Genomic DNA, 25,352 nt, shown 5'->3' on the forward strand with positions numbered 1-25,352 from the left:
TTTTGCGCGAAACAATAAAAAATATCTCTTAAGAATCTTGCTTACAGCAGCACTAAAGTGTATCACTATTAAATGGCTGAATCTTGACCCACCTTCATATAATATGTGGATTGATAAAGTAAGAGAAATTTACCAGATGGAGGAAATAACATATGCTCTGCGGATTCAGAGAGAATTGTTTATTGAGCTTTGGCGACCCATACATGCTTTACTGTTTCAATAATTTAGCATAGGTCTGTCTCGTTTTGTTCATTTATGGCTAAGTTTGTCACATGTTATTTAATATTACATGAAGCTTTTGTTTTTGTATTGTTTTCTTTTTGTTTGTTGTTGTCTGTTTGTTTGCTTGCTTGCTTGGGTTTTGTTTTGTTTCCTAGTTTTGTTTTGTGCTTCGTAATTGCAGTTCTTATTTTAATCTACATTTCTGCATTGCGGTTCCTGTAACTGTCCTATTTGTGAACATTGACAAGTACAAGTTGCAATGTTGTAAACTATAATAAAAATTGAGTTTAAAAAATGGATGATTGTGAAATGGTGTAGCCAGCCATGCAATCAGAATATGGGAATTCTCAGAAGAACTGATTCAAGCAATAACTTGGATTTCAGATATGCCTTATGCACTATTAGTCCTACCCAGGTAGTAGACAATAGGGTCTAGACATTGACACGTCCCTAACAGTATGGGTTTCAACAAACTTTAAAGGACAATTCAGATTGGAATCTTCTAACTTTAGGATGGGAAGACTTTGATTTGTTTTATTCATTTAAGAGAGCTTCAGCAAAGTCCAAGACAAACTTTTCTTTTTTCTTTTTTTTACATCTATTCACCCAAAAAAGCACTATTAGTGTGCAAACTTGGTTGATTGTGATTGTATGTGTTTATGAGTTGTACTGAGGCAATAAAAGTCCCAGTTGTTCACTTCCAAGTCAACTCCTTTTGTGAGTCACATACATAGACCTAAAAATGCAATACATGTTTTATCTCAATACCAAATAATGCTAAGGGGTTTGCGGGAGTGTGCCTAATGGCTGGACCTTAATCAACAGAGACTGGTCAGGTGCAGCTTGAAGAGATAAAAATGGGTCTGCCCTCTTGTGGGCTCGTCTGTTGCAGGAGGCGCCCTAGGGAGGAGCTGGACTGTGTCCCCATCTTAGAACTCTACTAGACTTCGGCACTCCCATAAAGAATGACAGTGGATATGGGTTATGATTAGAAGGAACATAAACTTATCAAAACCAAGAGTGGTCCCTTTACCCTCCTTCGCTTTCATATATTTTTGTTGCCCACTCAACTATTGTGTTTTCTGTTTCAATTCAAATATGGATAGAAGTTTTTAATATGGCCTTGTTGAGACATTAAGCATGAATTCTTGGTATTCTTCTTTTAAGTCCCTTGATTGGTAAGGTTGCTTGAAGCAATCTCAAATGAAAAGTATGCTCCGCCTTCTTCTCTGATGGGTGGTGTGCAAAACTAAACAACACAGCATGTCAATAAAAGAGAATGGCAAACAATAAAACTTAATGACTGGTGTAAAAAATGCAGAAAGCTGCCATGTGCTCATCTTGGCAAAACAATTTAGTCATGCTTGTTTTACTGTATTCCTGTGTTAATTCTAGTGTATCATCTCCTCAGTTTTCTTTTTCCTGTCAGCTACAGGGACAGTTTCATCTAAATGAGATGCACAAGACTGGAGATGTGGTTCTGGGTGGACTGTTTCAAGTCCACTTTTCAAGTGTTTCTGATCTGTCTTTTACCTCACAGCCACAACAGCCTACTTGCCATGGGTAACAATGACAGGGAAAAAAAACTACAAAAAAAAAGAAAAAGAAAAACTATCAAACTTAATTCAAAGAAAATATTTTGTATCTAAAATAACTATGCCATTCAGAAAAAAATGCATGTATCTTGAAAAATGCAGCTGCTTTTATTAATGTTAAACAATACATTTAATTGTTATTGTTGAATTTTCTTAATTGTTTATAATATTAGTAATTTTGCCACATATGTTACATTTTAAAAATCTTGTTGTTTATTCAATAATAACTTTTTCTTGTCTTAGTGTGTATGTCCTAGGATTTAAGCTTGCACAGACCATGGCATTTGCTATTGATGAGATCAACAGAAACACAAACCTGCTACCAAATGTGACTCTGGGATACATTCTTTATGATAACTGCCTTGAACTTGGAATTGGATTCCGGGGAGCATTGTCATTAGCCAGTGGTCAAGAGGATCAAATTGTAGTAGATGATACATGTGTTGGAAATCCTCCAGTTGTAGGGATTGTGGGTGATTCATCTTCTACAAATTCTATTGCAATCTCCAACGTCTTAGGTTTGTACAGAGTACCTATGGTAAGTTTTCTGCTTGACCATGTGACTGTTTTCATGGATTAATTTGATATAATTGAAAATGTAAAACCATTTTGTGAATAAAAAAATAATGCAGTCATGATGACAAAGTTACGATATTTCTGCGTGGATAGCTCTCCAATATACAGTCTGTATCTTTCACAGGTGAGTTATTTTGCCACATGTTCCTGCCTGAGTGACCGTCAAAAGTATCCATCCTTCTTTAGAACGATCCCAAGTGATGCTTTCCAGGTAAACATTTGTCACCAAAATAACAATGGAAACACAAAAGTATTTTTGAAGAAGACAATATTTGTGTAAAGGGGGAGAACACAAAAGGATATCAAAATGTTTGAAATGATAATATGATTAGTTTTAACAACTACACTCCATTTCTGTATTATCTCAGAGAAAAAAGCTAAATTGCAGTTATATACGTATATATATATATGCGGTTCTGTGAAGGCTGATAAACACATAATACACTGAAAAGTTTTATTTTAAATCTTTTTAATTCCCTTACCCTTTCATCTGTATTCACTTAGGTACGTGCAATGATTCAGATTCTAAAGCACTTCGGCTGGACTTGGGCAGGTCTGCTTGTGATTGATGATGATTATGGACTTCATGCAGCCAGATCCTTTCAGTCTGAGCTGAGTGTGTCTGGTGAAGGTTGCCTGGCCTACACTGAGGTTTTACCCTGGGACAAAGACAGAGATGAACTCAGGAGGATTGTTGATGTGATGAAAAAATCCACAGCTCGAGTTGTCATTGTCTTTGAAATTCCTAGTCGTATGATAAGCCTGATGGAAGAGGTTTGGCTTTAAAACACTTTAATTATTACTAGTTACAAAAGTCTGAATCACCATATCATGTAAAACACGTATTACATCATTATTTGAATTGGTACAGAAAATAATTACATAAATTTTATTTACAAGATGAATAGCTGCCTCATTGGCATAATAATGCCACTAAAGATGTTCTACTTATAGTATCATTTCATAGATTTGGTCTAATTTAATTCACAGGTAGTAAGGCAAAATGTGACAGGCCTACAGTGGATAGCCAGTGAAGCCTGGGCAGAATCTGCTGTGCTCCAAACACCTCACTTTATGCCATACCTGGGTGGTACACTGGGTATCACCATTCGTCGAGGAGAAATACCAGGGCTCAGGGAATTCCTGTTACAAATACGTCCTGATCTACATCACAACAGTAGCTACGGAAATAGCATGGTGAGAGTTGAACCCTTTCAATCAATGAAATCAATCAATCAATCAAGGCTTTATTCGTTTGCAGTTTGCCCTGCAGTGAAATAGGACCCCCCCCCCCGACCTTACACACATAACACAGACATCACATGGGGATAAAACTCAGAGATCAGTAGCGTTAAAGAAAAAAAAAAACACTGAAATATACACTACAATGGGAAAGTACAAGAGAGACCTCTACTCATGCTGGGCTCCTGGGAGGACAGCATGAGAACAGGAAACAAAAAAACTCCTCTGCACAAAAAAGCACATAAATGTCCACGACACAACATTATGCAACACGTGACAAGCCACAGGGTCGGGTGGGGGGTGAGGAGTAATCCGAAGCAAACACAGCAGCCATCCTGCCCAGCGCTACCATTCCAGCGCGGGCTCAGACCCGTCGTGTTCCCAAGAGGCAACAAGCATCGAAGGCGTTTGGAAGGGGGGGGGGGGATGAGTGTGTGCATATCAGTGTATATGTATATGTGTGCGTGTCCAGAGTTCAGCTGAGACAGAGTCCTTCACCCTGCTAGGCTAAGTAAACAGTCTTCCAGCCAACCCAGGTGGCCTTGCATGGAATAGGAAGGAACAGACTAAACGCAGTCGTTATCAGGGTGTTTTTGTTTGGCTCCAGCCTTGCGACCGCAGCTGGCTCCGAAAGGGTATCCGCATGAAGTGATGGTGCTTTTTACTTAAGTGCGAACAGCTCATAGTGATAGTGATAGTCACAACAAATATATATTTTCATCACGTGTAGCAAATAATTTTCAATATATTTCAGGTGAATCAGTTTTGGGAATTCACATTTCAGTGCAGATTTGCACCAGCTCCAGCAGGCTGGCAGGAAGGTGGGGGTGCAATATGCACTGGAGAGGAAGATCTAGGAAATGTTGACACTGAGTACTTGGACATTTCCAACTTGAGGCCTGAGTATAATGTGTACAAAGCCGTTTATGCTCTTGCACATTCCCTTGATGATATGCTGCGGTGCAAGCCAGGAAGAGGGCCTTTCCGTGGGGACAGCTGTGCCACTTTACAGTCACTGGAGCCTTGGCAGGTGTGATATAATTTTACACACCACCTTTGAATAAATCATTTGCTTTATAATTACTTTTGGTGCAAAAAGTGATTTAATTATTCTATGTCCCTTTTAAACAGCTTGTTTATTACATGGAAAAGGTAAACTTCACCACTCCATCTGGGGATCAAGTGTCATTTGATGAGAATGGTGATGTGGTACCAATTTATGATGTTATTAACTGGTTGTGGCTCCCTGATGGAAGCACTAAAGTTCAAAATGTAGGTGAGGTCAAAAGGTCAGCTTTCAAAGGTGAAGAACTCATACTTGATGAAGGCAAAATCTTCTGGAACTTTGAATCCAAAAAGGTTAGATATGTTTTTATTTGACATTTACAGTATATAGAATTGTAGCAGGCAATAAATAATTTTTTTTTATGTCCAATAGCCACCTCGATCAGTATGCAGTGAGAGTTGTCCTCCTGGTACCCACATGGTGAGAAGGAAGAGAGAGCCCGAATGCTGTTTTGACTGCATCCCTTGTTCTGAGGGAAAAATCACTAACAAGAGCAGTGGGTGTTTATCTTTCTGTATGACATAATTGATTTAATTTCTGTGAAATATAGGATGCATTTAACCATCAACCCCTCTTTGTCAGGCTCCTTGGAGTGCACCAGTTGTCCAGAGGATTTTTGGTCAAACTCACAGCGTGATCTATGCATTCCTAAGAAGACAGAGTTTCTCTCCTATCATGACCCTTTGGGTATTTGTTTGACAGCAACCTCTTTACTGGGAACATTTATATGTGCTGTTGTTCTGGGGATCTTTATCTACCATCGCACAACACCTATAGTACGTGCCAACAATTCAGAACTTAGTTTCCAGCTATTGTTGTCACTTAAGTTGTGTTTTCTGTGTTCACTTTTGTTCATTGGACGACCCAGGATGTGGACATGCCAACTCAGACACGCAGCATTTGGCATCAGCTTTGTGCTGTGTGTCTCATGTATCCTGGTAAAAACCATGGTTGTTCTGGCTGTGTTCAAAGCCTCCAAGCCAGGAGGGGGAGCCAGTTTGAAGTGGTTTGGTGCTATGCAGCAGAGAGGAACAGTTCTGTTTCTTACATCTATTCAGGCAGCCATCTGCACTACCTGGCTTGTCTCTTCCTCTCCAACTCCACATAAAAACACCCAATACCACAATGACAAGATAGTGTATGAGTGTGCAGTTGGGTCAACTGTTGGTTTTGCAGTGTTATTGGGCTATATTGGTGTGCTGGCTTTCCTCAGTTGTCTAATTGCATTCCTGGTGAGGAATCTCCCTGATAGTTTTAATGAGGCCAAGCTCATCACATTCAGCATGCTGATCTTCTGTGCTGTGTGGGTGGCCTTTGTTCCTGCTTATATCAGCTCACCAGGAAATCTTGCAGATGCAGTGGAGGTATTTGCCATTCTTGCTTCAAGTTTTGGACTCTTGATCACACTGTTTGGACCCAAATGTTACATAATCCTGTTGAGACCAGAGATGAACACAAAGAAAGCTGTTATGGGTCGTGGCATTGTGTCATAAAATTTTCAGTTTATGTCAATGTATGTGTGTGTGTGTGTGTGTATTGTATATATTGCACAGTATAGACCAAATATTAAATAAAGAAGTAATTGTAAAATGTTAAATATTAAAGACAGTTATTCAGTCTTTTTTGCTGTTGTTCTTTTGCAATGCAGTTTACATACAAAACAACCAGACTTTTCAAAGATAGGCATTAACTTTGTTACCCTCCACTCTAAAATTAACCTATTAAGGAAGATAAATGTAATTGAAATTATTTTAATAAACTAAGCTTTCAAGTTGGATTCATTTAGCAGTTTTACTCTATATTCTTGTATATTTGGTCTGTCTTGAACTGATGGTGATCAAAACCATGCTGATCATTTCATGACAACAACTCGGGCAGGACTCAAATACAGGTCTCAACTTTCAAACTTCAGTGCAGTTTGTTCTCAGTTTGTTCTCAAAATGTGCGACAATCAGAACTTAAGAGTAGTGACAATGCCAGGCTCCCAGACACACATAGCTCTCCAACAGTTTTCCTAGAGTGTCTTCCCAAACTTAACGTGCTCCTGTGACCAGCCAGTTAAGAAGAGGCACTAACAAAGTCATCAGTGACAGATGAGTGGACATCCAGTGTTATGTAGAACCCAAAAGGCAGGAACCTATGAAAAGTCCAGACAATGCACAAAACTCAAAGTACTCAAAGTACACGGAATACACACTCGCACACACACACGTAGACAAAGAGATAAGGAGAGAGATGAGGCAGAGAGAGCCAGAAACAACTTCAAGAGGTTTGGTGAAATTGGGTTTCTTTGATTGCATGTGGAGGGGAATGTTCTCTGTGGAAAAACAAACCTTTTGACCTGGTTGATAGGCTGGTGCAGGAGTTCGATTATGATCGACTACACGTTTATTTTGATCTCTGGTTCTCAGGAGTTCAGATTAGGTTGCTTTCCATAGATAGCAACACCTGTGGAAATGATACTGTGCTGAGGGCACCATTAGTTCACCCTCAAGCAGAGGGGAAGAGAGTAGTTTGGTAGCCAAAGGATGCCTCAAACAGTGACAGACCCGTGGCTGAGGATGTCATCGTGTTATGGCCATATTCCACCTTATTCCCCTCCAGGTGGATTGTATTCTACAGGCAATGCAGCAGAGTACGAATTCTAGCTCCTGTTTTATACGCTGTGTTTCTCTGTGGATGGAAACCAGAGGATAAACTAACCTGAGCTCATGTCCTGAACAGAACTCCTTCCATACTGGAGATGTACCTTGAGGGTCGATATTAGACACGACATCACTGGGAATGCCATGAAGTCAGAAGACATGTTTAATGAGGAGCTGGGCTGTTTTGATGATGGACGGAAGCTTCAGGAGAGCAACAAAATGGGCTGCTTTGGAAAACCGGTTAATGTTTCAGGCTACATGAGACCAAGGTTAGCTTGAAGTGGGAAGAGGCCTCAACAAACCTTCTTGCAGGGTTTTGGAAGGTTTATTCTGTGAACAGGCAAGGACATATTCTCAGATTTCTGTCATTAAAGCGGGTCACCAGAACAGATTGTGAAGAAAAGATTTGGTATGAAAGACACAAAAATCTTGCTGTAAGTACCCAATGAATATTTTTCAAGAGGATGCAGGGCACGTGGAGCTGGTTGGGGTGTCCACCGCTTGGATCCGGTTCCTTCCTCTAAGCATCCTCTAAAGACATGATTTCCAATGTTAGAGAGCCAGTGATACAAGATGGAGGTAGGATGGTTTCATCTTCGGGTTTGTTATCCATGGAGGAGAACGGTCTGGACAAAGCATCTGGTTTAATGATCCAAGTCTGTAGATAATGGAGAAGATGAAGCAAAGAAAGAAAAGGGCCCACAAGGCTTGTCATGCATTCACCCTCTCGGGAGTTTGGTCCATCCAATCTGTGTCCTCAAGCCAGTCTCCACTCAGCCAATTGTAATTCTTCCAGCACCATCTTGATGGTGAGCAACTCCAATCTCCAGTATCACAATTCATTTTTCCCAATGAGAGAAAATAAAATGGTAAATGGCCTCTATTTGTATAGCGCTTTACTAGTCCCTAAGGACCCCAAAGCGCTTTACACATCCAGCCGTCCACCCATTCACACACACATTCACACACTGCTGATGGCAAGCTACATTGTAGCCACAGCCACCCTGGGGCGCACTGACAGAGGTGAGGCTGCCGGACACTGGCGCCACCGGGCCCTCTGACCACCACCAGTAGGCAACAGGCGAAGTGTCTTGCCCAAGGACACAACGACCGAGACTGAAAGACTGAAAGGATCTGGCTGCATGAAGTCCATAATCATCATCACTGACGAGCAGACCTGCCCAAGTCCAGCCGAAATGTTTTAGAATCTGGATCATTGCACGTACCTAAGTGAATACAGATTAACGTGTAAGTGCACTGAAAAGAAAAGAAAAACTTTCGCCGTGTTATATTTTTTTTCATCATCCACAATACAGCATTTAAATATAATTGCAATTTAGCCTTAATCTCTGAGATAATACAGATATTAAATAGAGTGTAATTCTCAAAACTAATTATATTATTATTTCTAATATTTTCACATCCTTGTTTTTTCTTCTTTTACACAGATATTGAAACAGACTTTTGCGTTTCCATTTTAATTGTGATGACAAATTTTCACCTGGAAAGCATCACTTGGGATCGTTCTAAAGAAGGATGGATACTTTTGACGGTCACTCAGGCAGGAACATGTGGCAAAATAACTCACCTGTGAAAGATACAGACTGTATATTGGAGAGCTATCCACGCAGAAATATCGTAACTTTGTCATCATGACTGCATTATTTTTTTATTCACAAAATGGTTTTACATTTTCAATTATATCAAATTAATCCATGAAAACTGTTACATGGTCAAGCAGAAAACTTACCATAGGTACTCTGTACAAGCCTAAGACGTTGGAGATTGCAATAGAATTTGTAGAAGATGAATCACCCACAACCCCTATGACTGGAGGATTTCCAACACATGTATCATCTACTACAATTTGATCCTCTTGACCACTGGCTTACCATGGGCTTACCAGGAGCCCCCTGCTCCTGGTAAGCCCATGGTTGGTCCTGCTGAGCAGGCATTTTGTTCCCAGAGTCCTCAGCCACGCCTTTTGCCCAGACAGGAAACAGCCACCGCCCAAACCCAGGTAACTCAAAGAAAGAGAAACATAATTAATATAACAAAACATTTTAGAAAAACCACACAATGTTACTATGTGCGCGCCTCATAATACCAGTGTTAGGTTTAACCAAATGATTAATGAAGAAAACTGCAAAGCAAACTAATAAAGTAAAAAATGGACTAATTTACCCCTGTGTGGCTGATACCATCACAGTCCTGCTCCTAGCAAGTCAGCCACAAGGTAAACTAAGCTAATGTAGTGAATCCCTAAAGACACAGTGAATGAATACTGTGAATATAATTAGCAGGTGATTTCACAAAGAGTGTGCTTTGGTTAAAGTATGTGAAGATTGCACTAAAAAATTGAAATTTTGCACTGGGGGTGACCTCCAGCTTGCACTGGAGTGGTGTGAGAATCAGCACCCCCAAGTCAGAGACCATAGTTCTCAGCCAGAAAGGGTGGAATGCCAACTCCATCTGGGACAAATTACTACCCCAAGTGAAAGAATTTAATTTAATTCTCGGGGTGTTGTTCACGAGTCTGGGGAAAGTGGAACATGAGATTGACTGATGGATTTGGGCAACATATGCAGTGATGCAGACGCTGTACCACAGACTGGTACATATAGTGGGGGTCCTGGCTAATTTGGTGCCCCCCCCCCCCACACACACACACACCAAAACACACACACAGACACACAACATGGATTAAGGATTGTCCGTTAACATCTGTTATTGTGAAAACTGTTCTCGGAACCATACTGAATTTAACCAAATAAATATTTTATATAGGGAGAGAGAGAGAGAGTATGCAAATTGCTAACAAACAGTCATTATAATTCATCATACATTGTGAATACTAGACAAATCAACAATACACCTCTTCCAATTAATGGCTAATTAATATTATGCTGAACACAGTCCAAAAGATTCAATAAGCCGCCTCAGTGTCTACTGTCGGTCTACTGTTTACTATCATAGCAAAGTGGCTAACAAACGTAAACAGAAGTTTTCCCAATCCTTACTAATGAATGTTACCTTGTTTCAGGATACATAATACCTGCCATTATGCAAAAACACTTCTGCTTACCTGTATCTTTTGCAGGTAAGCAGATGTGTCTTGGCACATCGGCACATTTGCACATTCTCCTCCTCTTGTCCATCTTCCATCAGTAATTTTGCACTGCAGTATAATCACCCAACCCCACAACATAAACTAATAGACCAACACCTTGTATAGGGCTTTTTTTCTGGGATTTCACACAACCCAGGAAAAATAATTAATACATAATGGGCTTGGATTGACAATATTATGAACGAAATGTGCACTATTTGGAAGCAGCCCGCCCCCTCCCCTTTCGACAAGTTGTGTGTGAGACTTCAGCACAGCATCAGCAAGCAGCAAGCAGGCACCAAAGGGCCCTCGTGCTCACTTTTCGCGTATATTTGTGTGATAGAATTTAGAAAACATGTCGGTGCAAATTATAAGTCTATATCATAATGTCTTCAGTTTTTGTGTTTGATGTAGGGCTGTCAACGTTAATGAGTTAACTGCCTCATCATGATTAACGTGATTAATATTTTTAATGCAATTAACCCATCTAGAGCACAGAATGGACAAACTTTGGAAAAACTGCACGAAATGCATTGACAGAGACATTTCAAGGATTTTGAGTCATTCTGCACTCCAAATAGATTAATTGAGTTAAAACTTTTAATCACATTAAACATGATGACAGCATTTACATTGAAAGCCCTAGTTTGTTGGTTTGTTCTTATTTTGTTTTATTTTGTGAGCTGCTTATTAGATGCCGCTCCACCCAGCCATCCTGCCCCTCTCCTCCCTGTGTGGCAAGCAGCAGGAGCAAACATGGGCAAAAATGGGCAAAAATGGGCAAGAGAAAACCAATTGGTGCCAATGCAATGCCCAAAATGCCATTGCCATGATGCCGCCCCCACCACAATGCCGCTCTGGGCAACCGCCCATTTCCCCCATATAAAAAAACGCTACTTCTCAGGACAATCTTCCACATCCATTACGTTTTCGAGTCGCCTCTTGCCCTTTGTAGCTTGGTGTCCTGCCCATGCTCATGCCCCTTTGTTTTTGTTTTGTTTTGTTGTCGTCCCCTCAACAATTTTGTTTTCTATTCTCTTTCAACTCAAATATGGACTGAAGCTCTTTAATATGATGTTGTTGAGACATTCCACATGAACTTTGCTGTACATGAATTATGATCTGTTATTTCTGCTATTCTTCTTTTGTGTCACTTGATATGCACACAGAAACAACTGTTACTCTGACAATTCTTCAGTGAGTTATTACTGATGACTAATTTACTCACAGTGTTCCCTGAGTTTGCCTGGATACAAAGCAATCTCAAATGAAAAGTATACACCTCCTTCTTCCCTGATGGGTGGTGTGCAAGATTAAACAACACAGCAAGTCAATAAAAGGGAATGGCAAACAATAAAACCTAATGACTGGTCTCAAATATTCAGAAAGCTGCCATGTGCTCATCTTTGCATAACAATTTAGTTGTGGTTGTTTTGCTGTATTCCTGTGTTTCTTCGACTCAATCCACTCCTCAGTTTTCTTTGTCCTGTCAGCTGCAGGGACAGTTTCATCTAAATGAGATGCACAAAACTGGAGATGTGGTTCTGGGTGGACTGTTTCAAGTCCATTTCTTTTCAAGTGTTTCTGATCTGTCTTTTACCTCGCAGCCACAACAGCCTACTTGCCATGGGTAACTATGACAGGGAAACGGCATGAGAAAAATAGAATAAGAAAACTGTTAAACTTATTTCCAGTATAAATATGTATTTTGTATCTAAAATAACTACACAATGGATCTTCATTTTTTTTCAATAATATTTAATTGTTATTCAGTTTCCTTAATTGATTAAAATGTCATTACTTTTGCAACATTTTCAAACTGCACTCATTTTCTTATTTTTCAAAAATCTGCATTGTACATATATTTTATTGTCAGATATTTTATTGCATATATATTGTTTCTTGTCTTAGTGTGTATGTCCTAGGATTTAAGCTTGCACAGACCATGGCCTTTGCTATTGATGAGATCAACAGAAACACAAACCTGCTACCTAATGTGACTCTGGGATACACTCTTTATGATAACTGCCTTGAACTTGGAATTGGATTCCGTGGAGCACTTGTCATTAGCCAGTGGTCAAGAGGATCAAATTGTAGTAGATGATACATGTGTTGGAAATCCTCCAGTCATAGGGGTTGTGGGTGATTCATCTTCTACAAATTCTATTGCAATCTCCAACGTCTTAGGCTTGTACAGAGTACCTATGGTAAGTTTTCTGCTTGACCATGTAACAGTTTTCATGGATTAATTTGATTTAATGGAAAATGTAAAACCATTTTATGAAAAAAATAATGCAGTCATGATGACAAAGTTACGATATTTCTACATGGATAGCTCCCCAATATACAGTCTGTATCTTTCACAGGTGAGTTATTTTGCCACATGTTCCTGCCTGAGTGACCGTCAAAAGTATCCATCCTTCTTTAGAACGATCCCAAGTGATGCTTTCCAGGTAAACATTTGTCACCACAATTAAAATGGAAACGCAAAAGTCTGTTTCAATATCTGTGTAAAAGAAGAAAACACAAGGATGTGAAAATATTGGAAATAATAATATAATTAGTTTTGAGAATTACACTCTATTTAATATCTGTATTATCTCAGAGATTAAGGCTAAATTGCAATTATATTTAAATGCTGTATTGTGGATGATGAAAAAAAATATAACACGGCGAAAGTTTTTCTTTTCTTTTCAGTGCACTTACACGTTAATCTGTATTCACTTAGGTACGTGCAATGATCCAGATTCTAAAACATTTCGGCTGGACTTGGGCAGGTCTGCTCGTCAGTGATGATGATTATGGACTTCATGCAGCCAGATCCTTTCAGTCTGAGCTGAGTGTGTCTGGTGAAGGTTGCCTGGCCTACACTGAGGTTTTACCCTGGGACAAAGACACAGATGAACTCCGGAGGATTGTTGATTTGATGAAAACCTCTACAGCTCGAGTTGTCATTGTCTTTGAACATCCTAGTCGCATGATGCACCTTATGGATGAGGTTTCACTTTAAAATACTTTAAATAATTACTAGTTACAGAGGTCTTCATAATTATATTGTTTAAAACACGTATTACATATCATTGTGAGTACAGAAATGAGTACAGAAATTTAATAATTCAGAATTCATTTTAAAGATCATAAACTGTTTTTGTTTATGTTCATAAACCGATGCCATATCTCACCTGCTTCACACATCCCTGAGTCACCTGGACACTGGCAGAGGATGCTGTTCGTGGACTACAGTTCAGCATTCAACACAATAATTCCCTCCAAGCTTTTCACCAAGTTGACGGATCTAGGACTCAGCTCATTACTGTGTCAGTGGATCCTCAACTTCCTCACAGACAGACCCCAATGAGTGAGGGTGGGAAAACAAGTCTCCCCCTCCATCTCACTCAGCACTGGAGTGCCTCAGGGCTGTGTTTTAAGCCCCCTGCTGTACTCACTGTACACTTATGACTGTGTAGCCACATCAGACACCACCTCCATTGTCAAGTTTGCTGACGACACTGTTGTTGTGGGCCTGATCTCCGACAACATCGAGACGGCCTACCTGAAGGAGATTAGGAACCTGGAGACCTGGTGCCAGGAGAATAACCTCCTCCTAAACGTCAGCAAGACTAAGGAGCTGATCGTGGACTTCACTACAAAGCAGGCGAGGAATTACAAGCCCCTCATCATCAGTGGCACGCCAGTGGAGAGAGTGGACAGTTTCCGATACCTGGGTGTCCACATCACTCAGGACCTGTCATGGTCCTGTCACATCAACACCCTGGTTAAGAAAGCCCGTCAGCGTCTCTTCTTCCTCAGAAGACTTAGAGACTTCCATCTGCCACTGAAGGTGCTCAAGAACTTTTACTCTTGCACCATCGAGAGTGTCCTGACGGGAAACATCTGCACCTGGTTTGGGAACAGCACCAAGCAGGACAGACTCTGCAAAGAGTGGTGCGCTCGGCCGAACGCATCATTCAATCAGAGCTCCATGACCTGCTGTCCATCTACACCAAGCGGTGCAAGACCAAAGCTAAGAAGATTATGATGGACCTCTCCCATCCCAACAATGGACTCTTCTCACTGTTAAGGTCTGGGAAGCGCTTCCGCTCCCTTAAGGCCAAAACAGAGAGAATGACGAGGAGGAGCTTCTTCCCCCAGGCTATTCGGGCCCTGAACCAGGTGTAGGACTGGACTCTCCCGCACAGATCACATCACTATAAGACTACACTCTCACACACATCACATCACCACACGCACTCTGGTTTTTCGTCATGCACACTTCCTATAATTTATAATCTCTTTCTGCTATTTGCACAGTTTTACTGTAAAGTTAAATCTGTAAATTTTGTAATAACCTGTAAATTGTAAATACTGTAAAACCACTGTCATTTAATGGTCGGGTATTGCACAGCTACAGGCATTTCACCTCATGTCATACTGTGTATGGTTGTGTATGTGACAAATAAAATTTGAATTTGTTTCAGTAAAGAAGTTGGAATTACAATATTATTTCATAGATTTGGTCTGATCTAATTCACAGGTAGTAAGGCAAAATGTGACAGGCCTACAGTGGATAGCCAGCGAGGCCTGGACAGAATCTGCTGTGCTCCAAACACCTCACTTTATGCCATACCTGGGTGGTACACTGGGTATCACCATTCGTCGAGGAGAAATACCAGGGCTCAGGGAATTCCTGTTGCAAATACGTCCTGATCTACATCACAACACTAGCTACGGAAATAGCTTGGTGAGACTTAAACACTTTTACTGTGGTAGTCACAACAATTATATATTTTCATAATGTGTAACAAAGATTTTCAATATATTTCAGGTGAATCAGTTTTGGGAATTCACATTTCAGTGCAGATTTGCTCCAGCTCCAGCAGGCTGGCTGGAAGGTGGAGGTGCACTATGCACTGGAGAGGAAGATCTAGGAAATGTTGACACTGAGTACTTGGATATTTCCAACCTGAGGCCTGAGTATAATGTGTACAAAGCTGTATATGCACTGGCATATTCCCTTGATGATATGCTACAGTGCAAGCCAGGAAGAGGGCCCTTCAGTGGGAACAAATGTGCCACCTTACAGTCACTGGAGCCTTGGCAGGTGTGGTATAATTTTACACTCCATCTCTGAACACATCGTATTTTTTTTGTTTTGTTTTGTTTTTTGTTTTTTTGTTGTTGTTTTTTTGGGGGGGGTGGGGGTGGGGGGTGATTTCTTGTCCTGTTCCGTTTGGTTCTTTAGCCATCAGAATTATTGTCTGAGGGACAGATTTACTTTATCAAGTGGATCGTCACAACCTTGCCGTTTTGGTCCATTTGATTGCCCTTTGTTATTATTATTTATTTTATTTTATTTTATTTTATTTTATTTTAAGTTTTTGCAGATGGGACAGACATGACTTTGGGATAGGAAAGGAAGTGAGAAAGAAAGGGACGGAAAAAAAACACAGGGGAAGAGGGTGTCGCGGTTCGAATTTTTGAGGAAGAGACATACGACTGAAAGTCCATAGTGGGTCAACACAAATGATTTTATTAAAACACATACAGGGAGTGCAGAATTATTAGGCAAGTTGTGTTTTTGAGGAATAATTTTATTATTGAACAACAACCATGTTCTCAATGAACCCAAAAAACTCATTAATATCAAAGCTGAATGTTTTTGGAAGTAGTTTTTAGTTTGTTTTTAGTTTTAGCTATTTTAGGGGGATATCTGTGTGTGCAGGTGACTATTACTGTGCATAATTATTAGGCAACTTAACAAAAAACAAATATATACCCATTTCAATTATTTATTTTTACCAGTGAAACCAATATAACATCTCCACATTCACAAATATACATTTCTGACATTCAAAAACAAAACAAAAACAAATCAGCAACCAATATAGCCACCTTTCTTTGCAAGGACACTCAAAAGCCTGCCATCCATGGATTCTGTCAGTGTTTTGATCTGTTCACCATCAACATTGCGTGCAGCAGCAACCACAGCCTCCCAGACACTGTTCAGAGAGGTGTACTGTTTTCCCTCCTTGTAAATCTCACATTTGATGATAGACCACAGGTTCTCAATGGAGTTCAGATCAGGTGAACAAGGTGGCCATGTCATTAGTTTTTCTTCTTTTATACCCTTTCTTGCCAGCCACGCTGTGGAGTACTTGGACGCGTGTGATGGAGCATTGTCCTGCATGAAAATCATGTTTTTCTTGAAGGATGCAGACTTCTTCCTGTACCACTGCTTGAAGAAGGTGTCTTCCAGAAACTGGCAGTAGGACTGGGAGTTGAGCTTGACTCCATCCTTAACCCGAAAAGGCCCCACAAGCTCATCTTTGATGATACCAGCCCAAACCAGTACTCCACCTCCACCTCCAATGCAGGAGGCTGCTGAATGCACACAGGCAATATGTAGCAAATTATACTGTAAACATGTAGGCAACCTTTCAATAGCTGAACTTTGCTCCATTGATCGGCCAGACATCGCGCTGCCCGTAGCTTCAAACCATTAATTAACTTGACCGAGCCTCAACCCTTCAATTATGCAATATGCGCACAACATGACTACAGTTGCACCTGCAATGAAAGATTATTATGTGCTTATGCTAACACCTGAAATACAGACTTCAATATAACCTCACCAGCTTCAACGAATGTGTCAATGAAACGACAATAATGATAAATCATAAATGATGCAACAGTAATAATAAGGATTATGAATAGTAACATAGATTATGAATATAAAATAATATTTCATCCCGACAAGGGACAGTGAGAGAAGACAATTAAAAAATAAAAATAAAAAACCACTACTGGATCACCTGTTGAGTGAGAACAAAATGAAAAAGAAAACAAGGAAAAGGAGAGCAACACAATAAACATTACACCACAGCAATAACCTAGATAACTGTAACTATCACTAAATACTAATACAAAGCACAATGTGCTTTGAGGTAGCAGCAGCCAAGAAAGATATAGTTTATGTCTGTGAGCACCCGTGTATGCGTGAGCACGCTTGTATTCAAAAGGTTTCTTCATGTAACAATCTGGTTAGCAGATTGAGCCTGAGCCTGGTTCTGCCAGAGGTTTCTTCCTGTTAAAAGGGAGTTTTTCTTTTCCACTGTTGCTAAAGTGCTTGCTCATAGGGAATCATTTGATTGCTGGGTTTTTCTCTGTATTTATTATTGTAGGGTCTACCTTGAGGCGACTGTTGTTGTGATTTGGCGCTGTATAAATAAAATTGAATTGAATTGAAATAGAGGGTGTGGGGAGCCATAGCCTCGTCCCCCAGGGCATAAAGCAGGCATGGAGGAGATCCAGGCCCCAGACATTCAGAGGCCCCCAGAGCATGAGAGCCCAAGGAGGACTATCAGAAGGGCCACCGTGTCAGGCCCCACCAAGCAGCCACCGGGAGTGAGCCGGCACACATCTGAGCGCCCAGCCCCGGAAACCCAGAACCACCAACTTACCGACATCTGTGGGCATCACCCACCGGCAGGGAGTGTGGTGGGGGGGGGGGAGTTGGCTCCCACAACTGGGAGGGCCTGAGATGGTCACAGAGAGGTCGAGTCTAAGACTTGACCTGACATATTGACACAGACGAATAGGCACACACAGACACAAACTTTCCCACCCTTATACACACATGTACTATCACTCGCCCAACATGGAAACAGACATAAATGGACACTATACACACACTTACACTCCCCAAAAATACTCTATACCCCAGGTCCAGGTACCACCACCCCCAGAGGGGTGATGGTACCTCCTCCCAGCCCCCACCCCGATGGTAACCAGAGAATAGGGGTGTGAAGACCCCATGCCTGCCTCTGCCGACTGATATGTGGTGTTGCTGTGTGCTGTTCTAAAGTGCATTTGAAACATGGGAGGGGCATGCCCTCCATTGTTTTAAATGCACATTGGGCTTCTTGGGCTCTCGTGTTCTGGGGGCCACTGGATGTCTGGGGCCTTGATCCCACAGAATTTCTGAAAGGGGATTTGCCATACTTGTGAGTAAAAGTAGTTAATGTATTTAAGTCATGAAGGTCATTAACTTCTATGCAGGACCTTTAGTAATGTGCCTTGGTTGATTGAGACTTAGATATAAATGACTTTATATATGTAGGCACCATAGTTATAATATTATATCTGATTACTAAACTGAAAAATTGCCACTGATTTCACTGTAAAGTTACTGGAGCCATGGCAGATGTGATATCATTTTACACTCCATCTATGAAAAAAACATTCTTTCTATAATTGGTTTCAGAGTAAAAACGAATTAATTTATTATACATTCCTTTCAAACAGCTTGTTTATTACATGGAAAGAGTGAACTTCACCACTCCATTTGGCGATCAAGTGTCATTTGACAAGAATGGTGATGTAGTACCAATTTATGATGTTATTAACTGGTTGTGGCTCCCTGATGGAAGCACTAAAGTTCAGAATGTGGGTGATGTTAAAAGGACAGCTTTCAAAGGTGAAGAACTCATACTTGATGAAGGCAAAATCTTCTGGAACTTTGAATCCAAAATGGTTAGATATGTTTTTATTTGACAACTACCTTTTATGACATTTACAGTATATAGAATTGTAGCAGGCAATAAATATTTATTTTTTATATCCAATAGCCACCTCGATCAGTATGCAGTGAGAGTTGTCCTCCTGGTACCCACATGGTGAGAAGGAAGGCGGAGCCCGAATGCTGTTTTGACTGCATCCCTTGTTCTGAGGGAAAGATCACTAACAAAAGCAGTGGGTGTTTATCTTTCTGTATGACATAATTGATTTAATTTCTGTGAAATATAGGATGCATTTCACCATCAACCCCTCTTTGTCAGGCTCATTGGAGTGCACCAGTTGTCCAGAGGATTTTTGGTCAAACCCCCAGCGTGATCTATGCATTCCTAAGAAGACAGAGTTTCTCTCCTATCATGACCCTTTGGGTATTTGTTTAACAGCAACCTCCTTACTGGGAACATTTATATGTGTTGTTGTTCTGGGGATCTTTATCTACCATCGCAGAACACCTATAGTACGTGCCAACAATTCAGAACTTAGTTTCCAGCTATTGTTGTCACTTAAGTTGTGTTTTCTGTGTTCACTTTTGTTCATTGGACGACCCAGGATGTGGACATGCCAACTCAGACACGCAGCATTTGGCATCAGCTTTGTGCTTTGTGTCTCATGTATCCTGGTAAAAACCATGGTTGTTCTGGCTGTGTTCAAAGCCTCCAAGCCAGGAGGGGGAGCCAGTTTGAAGTGGTTTGGTGCTATGCAGCAGAGAGGAACAGTTCTGTTTCTTACATCTATTCAGGCAGCCATCTGCACTACCTGGCTTGTCTCTTCCTCTCCAACTCCACATAAAAACACCCAATACCACAATGACAAGATAGTGTATGAGTGTGCAGTTGGGTCCACTGTTGGTTTTGCAGTGTTATTGGGCTATATTGGTGTGCTGGCTGTCCTCAGTTTTTTAATTGCATTCCTGGTGAGGAATCTCCCTGATAGTTTTAATGAGGCCAAGCTCATCACATTCAGCATGCTGATCTTCTGTGCTGTGTGGGTGGCCTTTGTTCCTGCTTATATTAGCTCACCAGGAAATCTTGCAGATGCAGTGGAGGTATTTGCCATTCTTGCTTCAAGTTTTGGACTCTTGATCACACTGTTTGGACCCAAATGTTACATAATCCTATTGAGACCAGAGATGAACACAAAGAAAGCTGTTATGGGTCGTGGCATTGTGTCATAAAATTTTCAGTTTATGTCAAAAGGATTTTTTTTTTGCACAGTTTAGGCCAAAAATTAAATAAACAAATACAATTGACAAATACTAAATATTAAAGACAGTTATTTAGTCGTTTTTTGGTTGCTGTTCTTTTAAAATGCAGTTTAAATACAAAACAACCAGACTTTTCAAAGAGAAGCATTGACTTTTTTACACTTCACTGTAAAATTAACCTATTAACCTCCTAAGACCCAAACTCTTTCATGGCATGCATTTTTAATTTATCTTTGCTACTTGGGCTGATTGGGACCTGATGAATGAAAAACCAAAGAATTGCCAGATATATTTTTTTGACCTGATGTTTGTGTCTGAGAAAAATGAGATCCACATATGAGGACATTTGTTTTAAATTTCAATAGAACAGTGGAAGTATAACGTCCTTACATGTGGAAATCAGGCCCTTGTAGAGCAAAATTTAGTATTTTGGTCTAGCCAACCCAAAATGTGATGTCCACATATGTGGACGCTAGGTCCTAGGAGGTTAAGGAAGTTAAATGTAATTGAAATTATTTTAATAAACTAAGCTTTCAAGTTGGATTCATTTAGCAGTTTTACTCTATATTCTTGTATTTGGTCTGTCTTGAACTGATGGTGATCAGAACCATGCTGATCATTTCACGAAAACAACTCAGGCAGGACTCAAATACAGGTCTCAACTTTCAAACTTCAGTGCAGATTATTTTCAGTTTAAAATGTGCGACAATCAGAACTTAAGAGTAGTGACAATGCCAGGCTCCCAGACACACAAAGCTCTCCAACAGTTTTCTTAGAAGGTCTCTCCAAAGATACTCTAAAAAGATTCTCATCCAGAGAGTTTATCTCCAAACGAGATTCAGAATACTAGCATACTTTATTAATCCCTAAGGAAATTATGTGGGTTACAGTTTCCCCTAGACGGTAACAGTAACAGTTTAAACAATTTAAACAATATAATATGTTACAGATTTTTACAAATTTAAGAAATAGCACTAATATATACAAATCACTCAGTTATAAATATCAAGAGTTAAAAGAGGTGATTTTAAATAAATATCGAGAATATTGACAAGGATATTACAGAGTAGAAAAGAGCATGCACAAAAAGGGTGTAACTATTGCAGTGTTTACAGTACATTAGGTGGAGGAGTTGTACAGGGAGATGGCCACGGGCAGGAATGATTTCCTGCATTGTTCAGTGGTGCTCTTTGGCAATCTCAGTTTCTCACTCAATGTGCTCCTGTGACTAGCCAGCATGTCATGGAGTGGGTGGGGGGTATCATCCAGCATTTTCTTTACCTTGGAAAACAGCCACCTCTCAGACACTACTAGGGCTGGGGGCAATATGGCCTAAAATCCATATTGTGATATATTATTTTCTTCTGTGTACCGTATTTTCTGCAGAATAAGGTGCAGTCAAAATCCTTTAATTTTCTCAAAAATCGACAGTGTGTCATATAATCTGGCGTGCCTTATGTATGAATTCTGGTTGTGCTTACTGACCTCGAACCAATTTTATGTGGTACACACCATTCAAAAATCTGTCAAAAAATGTTTTAGTATGACTTTGGTAAACTACAAAGTTGCACCACTTGATGGATTGTCTGAGAATTACGGCTACCATAGTCAGGAGCCTAATCTGGGTCCAAAACTCTGTCCGCTTCAGGTCCCAAAGTCAAACAAACACTGCAGCATTATTGAGAGTTAAAAACTGTCTAAATTCTTTAATCTTTAATAAAATGGTCAGCGTTGCTGCTTTACCAGGTATAACAATAAAGTTTAACATCCAGGCATTCATGAAAACAGAATTTTTTTAATTTAACGGAGTTAGAAGTTAGCAGGAAGTTAGCTCGCTAGTTTCCACCTAAACATGATATGCCATGTTCTGACTGAAAGATTTCTGAAAAAATTAAAACGTACAACTCTGCTATCACTTCCAACATAAATGAATACAGAAAACTAAACAGCAGTGACTTTTTTAGGGTTACTGAAGTTGGGTTAGCTGGTATATAATGATGTGCTACGTGATTGATAGCAACACAGCTATGTTAGCATAACATAAACAGTGAAGCTGGAGGATGAACGCTAACTTTTTTCCACTCTATAAAAATTAATGGGAGAACAAATGCAATCGCATGGCTGGATGCTGTAAATGGACCAAACTTCAGTCAGGAGAACAACTGAAATAATCCACTTTAGTCATTAATATACTGCAACAACATGGGAATAAAGCAGCTGTGAGAGAATTCAACATTAACCCTTTAAAGCCGGTCGGAGCGGGCACGCTCTGTTTTGTGTAACTATTTTTAAATCCCGGTAGCACTGCAACCACGTAAGCTAGCGCAATAATTTTTTTTGCATATGAAACCAGAGGAGTTGTACTTACATCTTATGCCATCAGCTTGTCCTAGGTCACGGTTTCCTTCCACATATAGCTTTGCAAAAGCTGCATAAAAAGCACTTGCAGCAATAAAAACATAATATTCCAGAAACACGCTTTGCCGATCTGATCAGCTGTTTGTAACACTTCCTACGTCCATCAGCGCGAACTATCGCATGTCCGCCATGTCCTGCCCAAAACCGGAAGTGACGTCATTTTGCGGAAATGTGGTTTTTTACCATCAGGGCCTTATGAGCCTATACTGGTGTTTTTAAAAGTTATGTTTGACTTTATGACTTTCTGTGTTGTTTCTGGGATGCTTAGGACTCATATTGCACTGCTGGAAATAGTTTATTTTGATGCATATGCTGTTTTTTTTGCAAATTTGCATTATAATATTTATTTTCGTTTTTCCTGCAATATATAAAAATTGGTGTATTTCAAAAATAAAACTATGAAGACACTTAAAATAAATTTCTTGTTGTTGTAAACTATCTTTTGCAACTTTTTTGTATTTACAGTTTTGAGGAATAAACCTCTTAAATTTCTCCAGGTAGAAATTTATGTAAAAAACAAAAAACAAAAACATTTTTCAATTTTTTTTTAGTTTACTGCACTTTTTTGCAATTTATGTAGTTACTATGGACTTAATGCATACATATTATTAAAATATGGGCTATAACAGTTGTATTGATGTATAGCAACTTGAAATGCTCCCAAAATGGCACTACAGCATGTAAAAGTATAAAGTAAGCTCTGGTTCTTGGTTCTATGGTAGGTCTTAAAGGGTTAAAGGGTAGAATAGCAGATAAGAACCTCAAATAACTGTATTTTAATACTCAATTATATTCAATTTATCAGGGACAAGCAAAAAGCTCAATCAGATAATAGCAACTGTATAATCAAATTATTTTAAAATTAAACATTTTGAAAAAAGTAAAAATTCTAAAAACCTTTTGCTAATGCTACTTCCAGTTTTGATGAGGTTATAGTCAAGGATAGAGGGAACACATCAGCTGTAGATGAATTCTTCTAGCCATACAGAATGAAATCCTTTTGAGGAGGTAGAAACGTCCCAAGACTTCCTCCAAGTTCCAGTCCTGCATGTCAGCAATGAGCAGAGCAAATCTAAAAAATCTGCCAAGATACTGTGGCTGTTTTCAGGGAATTCAATATTAAGAGGCACTACCAGACGAAATACGCTATCTACGACAAGCTAACTGGGAAAGAACATGGTAAAAAATTGAAGCAACTCGAAGCTGTTTTAACACAGCAGCACTTTTTCCACAAGTGCCCATGAGTCACATGAAAATGCCGCAAAGGCAAGCTGATTGCCAAGCGCTGCAAACCTTTTTCTGATAGTGAATTCATTAAAGACTGCGTGATGAAAATGGTGGAGAACATTTGTCCTGAGAAGAAGCAAGAGTTTGCCAATGTTTGCCTGGCTCGTAACCGGTGATGGGAATAACGGCGTAACAAGTAACGGCATTACTTTTTTCAGTAACGAGTAATCTAACTAATTACTATTTCTATGATTACAACGCCGTTGCCGTTACTAACAAGAAAACGTGGTGCAGTCGCGTTACTATTTTTCAACAAACAGTCGGCTGAAGCTGTCTTCAGCTTACCGCACCATCAGTTGCACGGATGTAGCTGTAAGTAATCTGGGCGCTACAGCTTTAAGCAGCTGCGCGCGCTCCCGTGGACAGCAATCATTTTCTAGCAGATGATCACTTTTTGGCACAACATCTGGAGCTAAGGGGGCAAAACAATCGCATGAGTGCTGCTGTTTGACTGAGGAAGAATAAAGTAGTCATGCTAAGCCAATCACATGACCACTTTAAGATTACAAAACAACAAGGTGATATTTACCAGCTTTTAAATTGTGCTGATAGGCCACATAAAATCACAGTCATGATAAACAATACATATGCGGAGTTTTTTCCTGAATAGTTTCGCCACGTTTAATGTCTAAGGACAGCGCTGGCAAGCACTCTCTGCTTATGACCAAAAAATTTAAAAAATAAAACAAAAAACAGCCTGTTCGTGTTGGTGGAAAAATGCACCATGTCGACCAATCAAAAAATGATATGGCAACATGACATTTGGTCGTTTAGGAAGAGGGGGAAGTTTTAGGAGTGACGGCAAGAGAGAGCGAGTTTTGAGATGTGAGAGATTTGTGACATTTAGCATCTTTGGAGTGTGTAGTTAATGTGTTGTCTTGTGTAGTTAGTGTGTAGTATTGTGGATAGTTTTGTGTTGTGTGTCGGAAGAATGAGGCTCCTTGACCTCCAGAGCCTTAAGGACCAAAAAAGAGGAACAGATTTATTTGCTGCTGTTTGTTCCGCTGTAGATGACATGAAACTACCATGGAATAAAGTCACTGGTATTATTACGGATGGCGCACCTGCCATGGCTGGTGAGAGAAATAGATTAACAACCCTAGTCTGTAACAAAGTCAAAAAAAAACCCATGATGGTAAAAAAAAGTGGTCAAAATGATGGTCAATAAAACAAAACAAGACAACTAAAGAACGAGTGATGTACAGATTTATATGGCCCACAATGTTTTGCACTTTTGAAAAAGTTAACTCTTAATGTTTTTTTCCTGTTCGCATGTTTTGAATCTAGATGTTAAATTTTTCTTCATTTTGTGTTTTTCGAATACATTATTTTGGTAAAAACATTTAATAATAAATAATTCATAATAAAAAATTTATAATAAAATTTGTGTGTGAAAAAAGAAAAAAAATATAAA

At 39.8% G+C, this 25,352-nt stretch overlaps 1 protein-coding gene and 1 pseudogene across 1 annotated transcript; both read left to right on the forward strand.

The window, feature by feature from the left end:
* Positions 1-348: 348 nt before the first annotated feature.
* Positions 349-7,283, forward strand: LOC120720065 (extracellular calcium-sensing receptor-like). Its single transcript, XM_040009688.1, has 10 exons — positions 349-1,785; positions 2,061-2,355; positions 2,518-2,604; positions 2,898-3,167; positions 3,384-3,590; positions 4,390-4,665; positions 4,767-4,994; positions 5,074-5,197; positions 5,284-6,174; positions 6,942-7,283. The coding sequence occupies exons 1-10, from the start codon at positions 1,538-1,540 to the stop codon at positions 6,977-6,979; spliced, it is 2,664 nt and encodes an 887-aa protein (XP_039865622.1). The 5' UTR covers positions 349-1,537; the 3' UTR covers positions 6,980-7,283.
* Positions 7,284-11,975: 4,692 nt separating this feature from the next.
* LOC120719920 lies at positions 11,976-20,203 on the forward strand (annotated as a pseudogene).
* Positions 20,204-25,352: the final 5,149 nt, after the last annotated feature.

The sequence above is a fragment of the Simochromis diagramma genome, unplaced genomic scaffold, assembly GCF_900408965.1.
Source record: "Simochromis diagramma unplaced genomic scaffold, fSimDia1.1 OVJJ01000344.1, whole genome shotgun sequence".
In the NCBI taxonomy this organism is placed as follows: domain Eukaryota; kingdom Metazoa; phylum Chordata; class Actinopteri; order Cichliformes; family Cichlidae; genus Simochromis; species Simochromis diagramma.

Bases quoted from the DNA above. Each gene is read 5' to 3' on its own strand.
- LOC120720065 (XM_040009688.1), top strand. From the start codon at position 1,538: ATGCAGAAAGCTGCCATGTGCTCATCTTGGCAAAACAATTTAGTCATG. The intron at 2,356-2,517 runs GTAAGTTTTCTG...TATCTTTCACAG, and splicing joins GTTTGTACAGAGTACCTATG to GTGAGTTATTTTGCCACATG. The intron at 4,666-4,766 runs GTGTGATATAAT...CCTTTTAAACAG, and splicing joins AGTCACTGGAGCCTTGGCAG to CTTGTTTATTACATGGAAAA.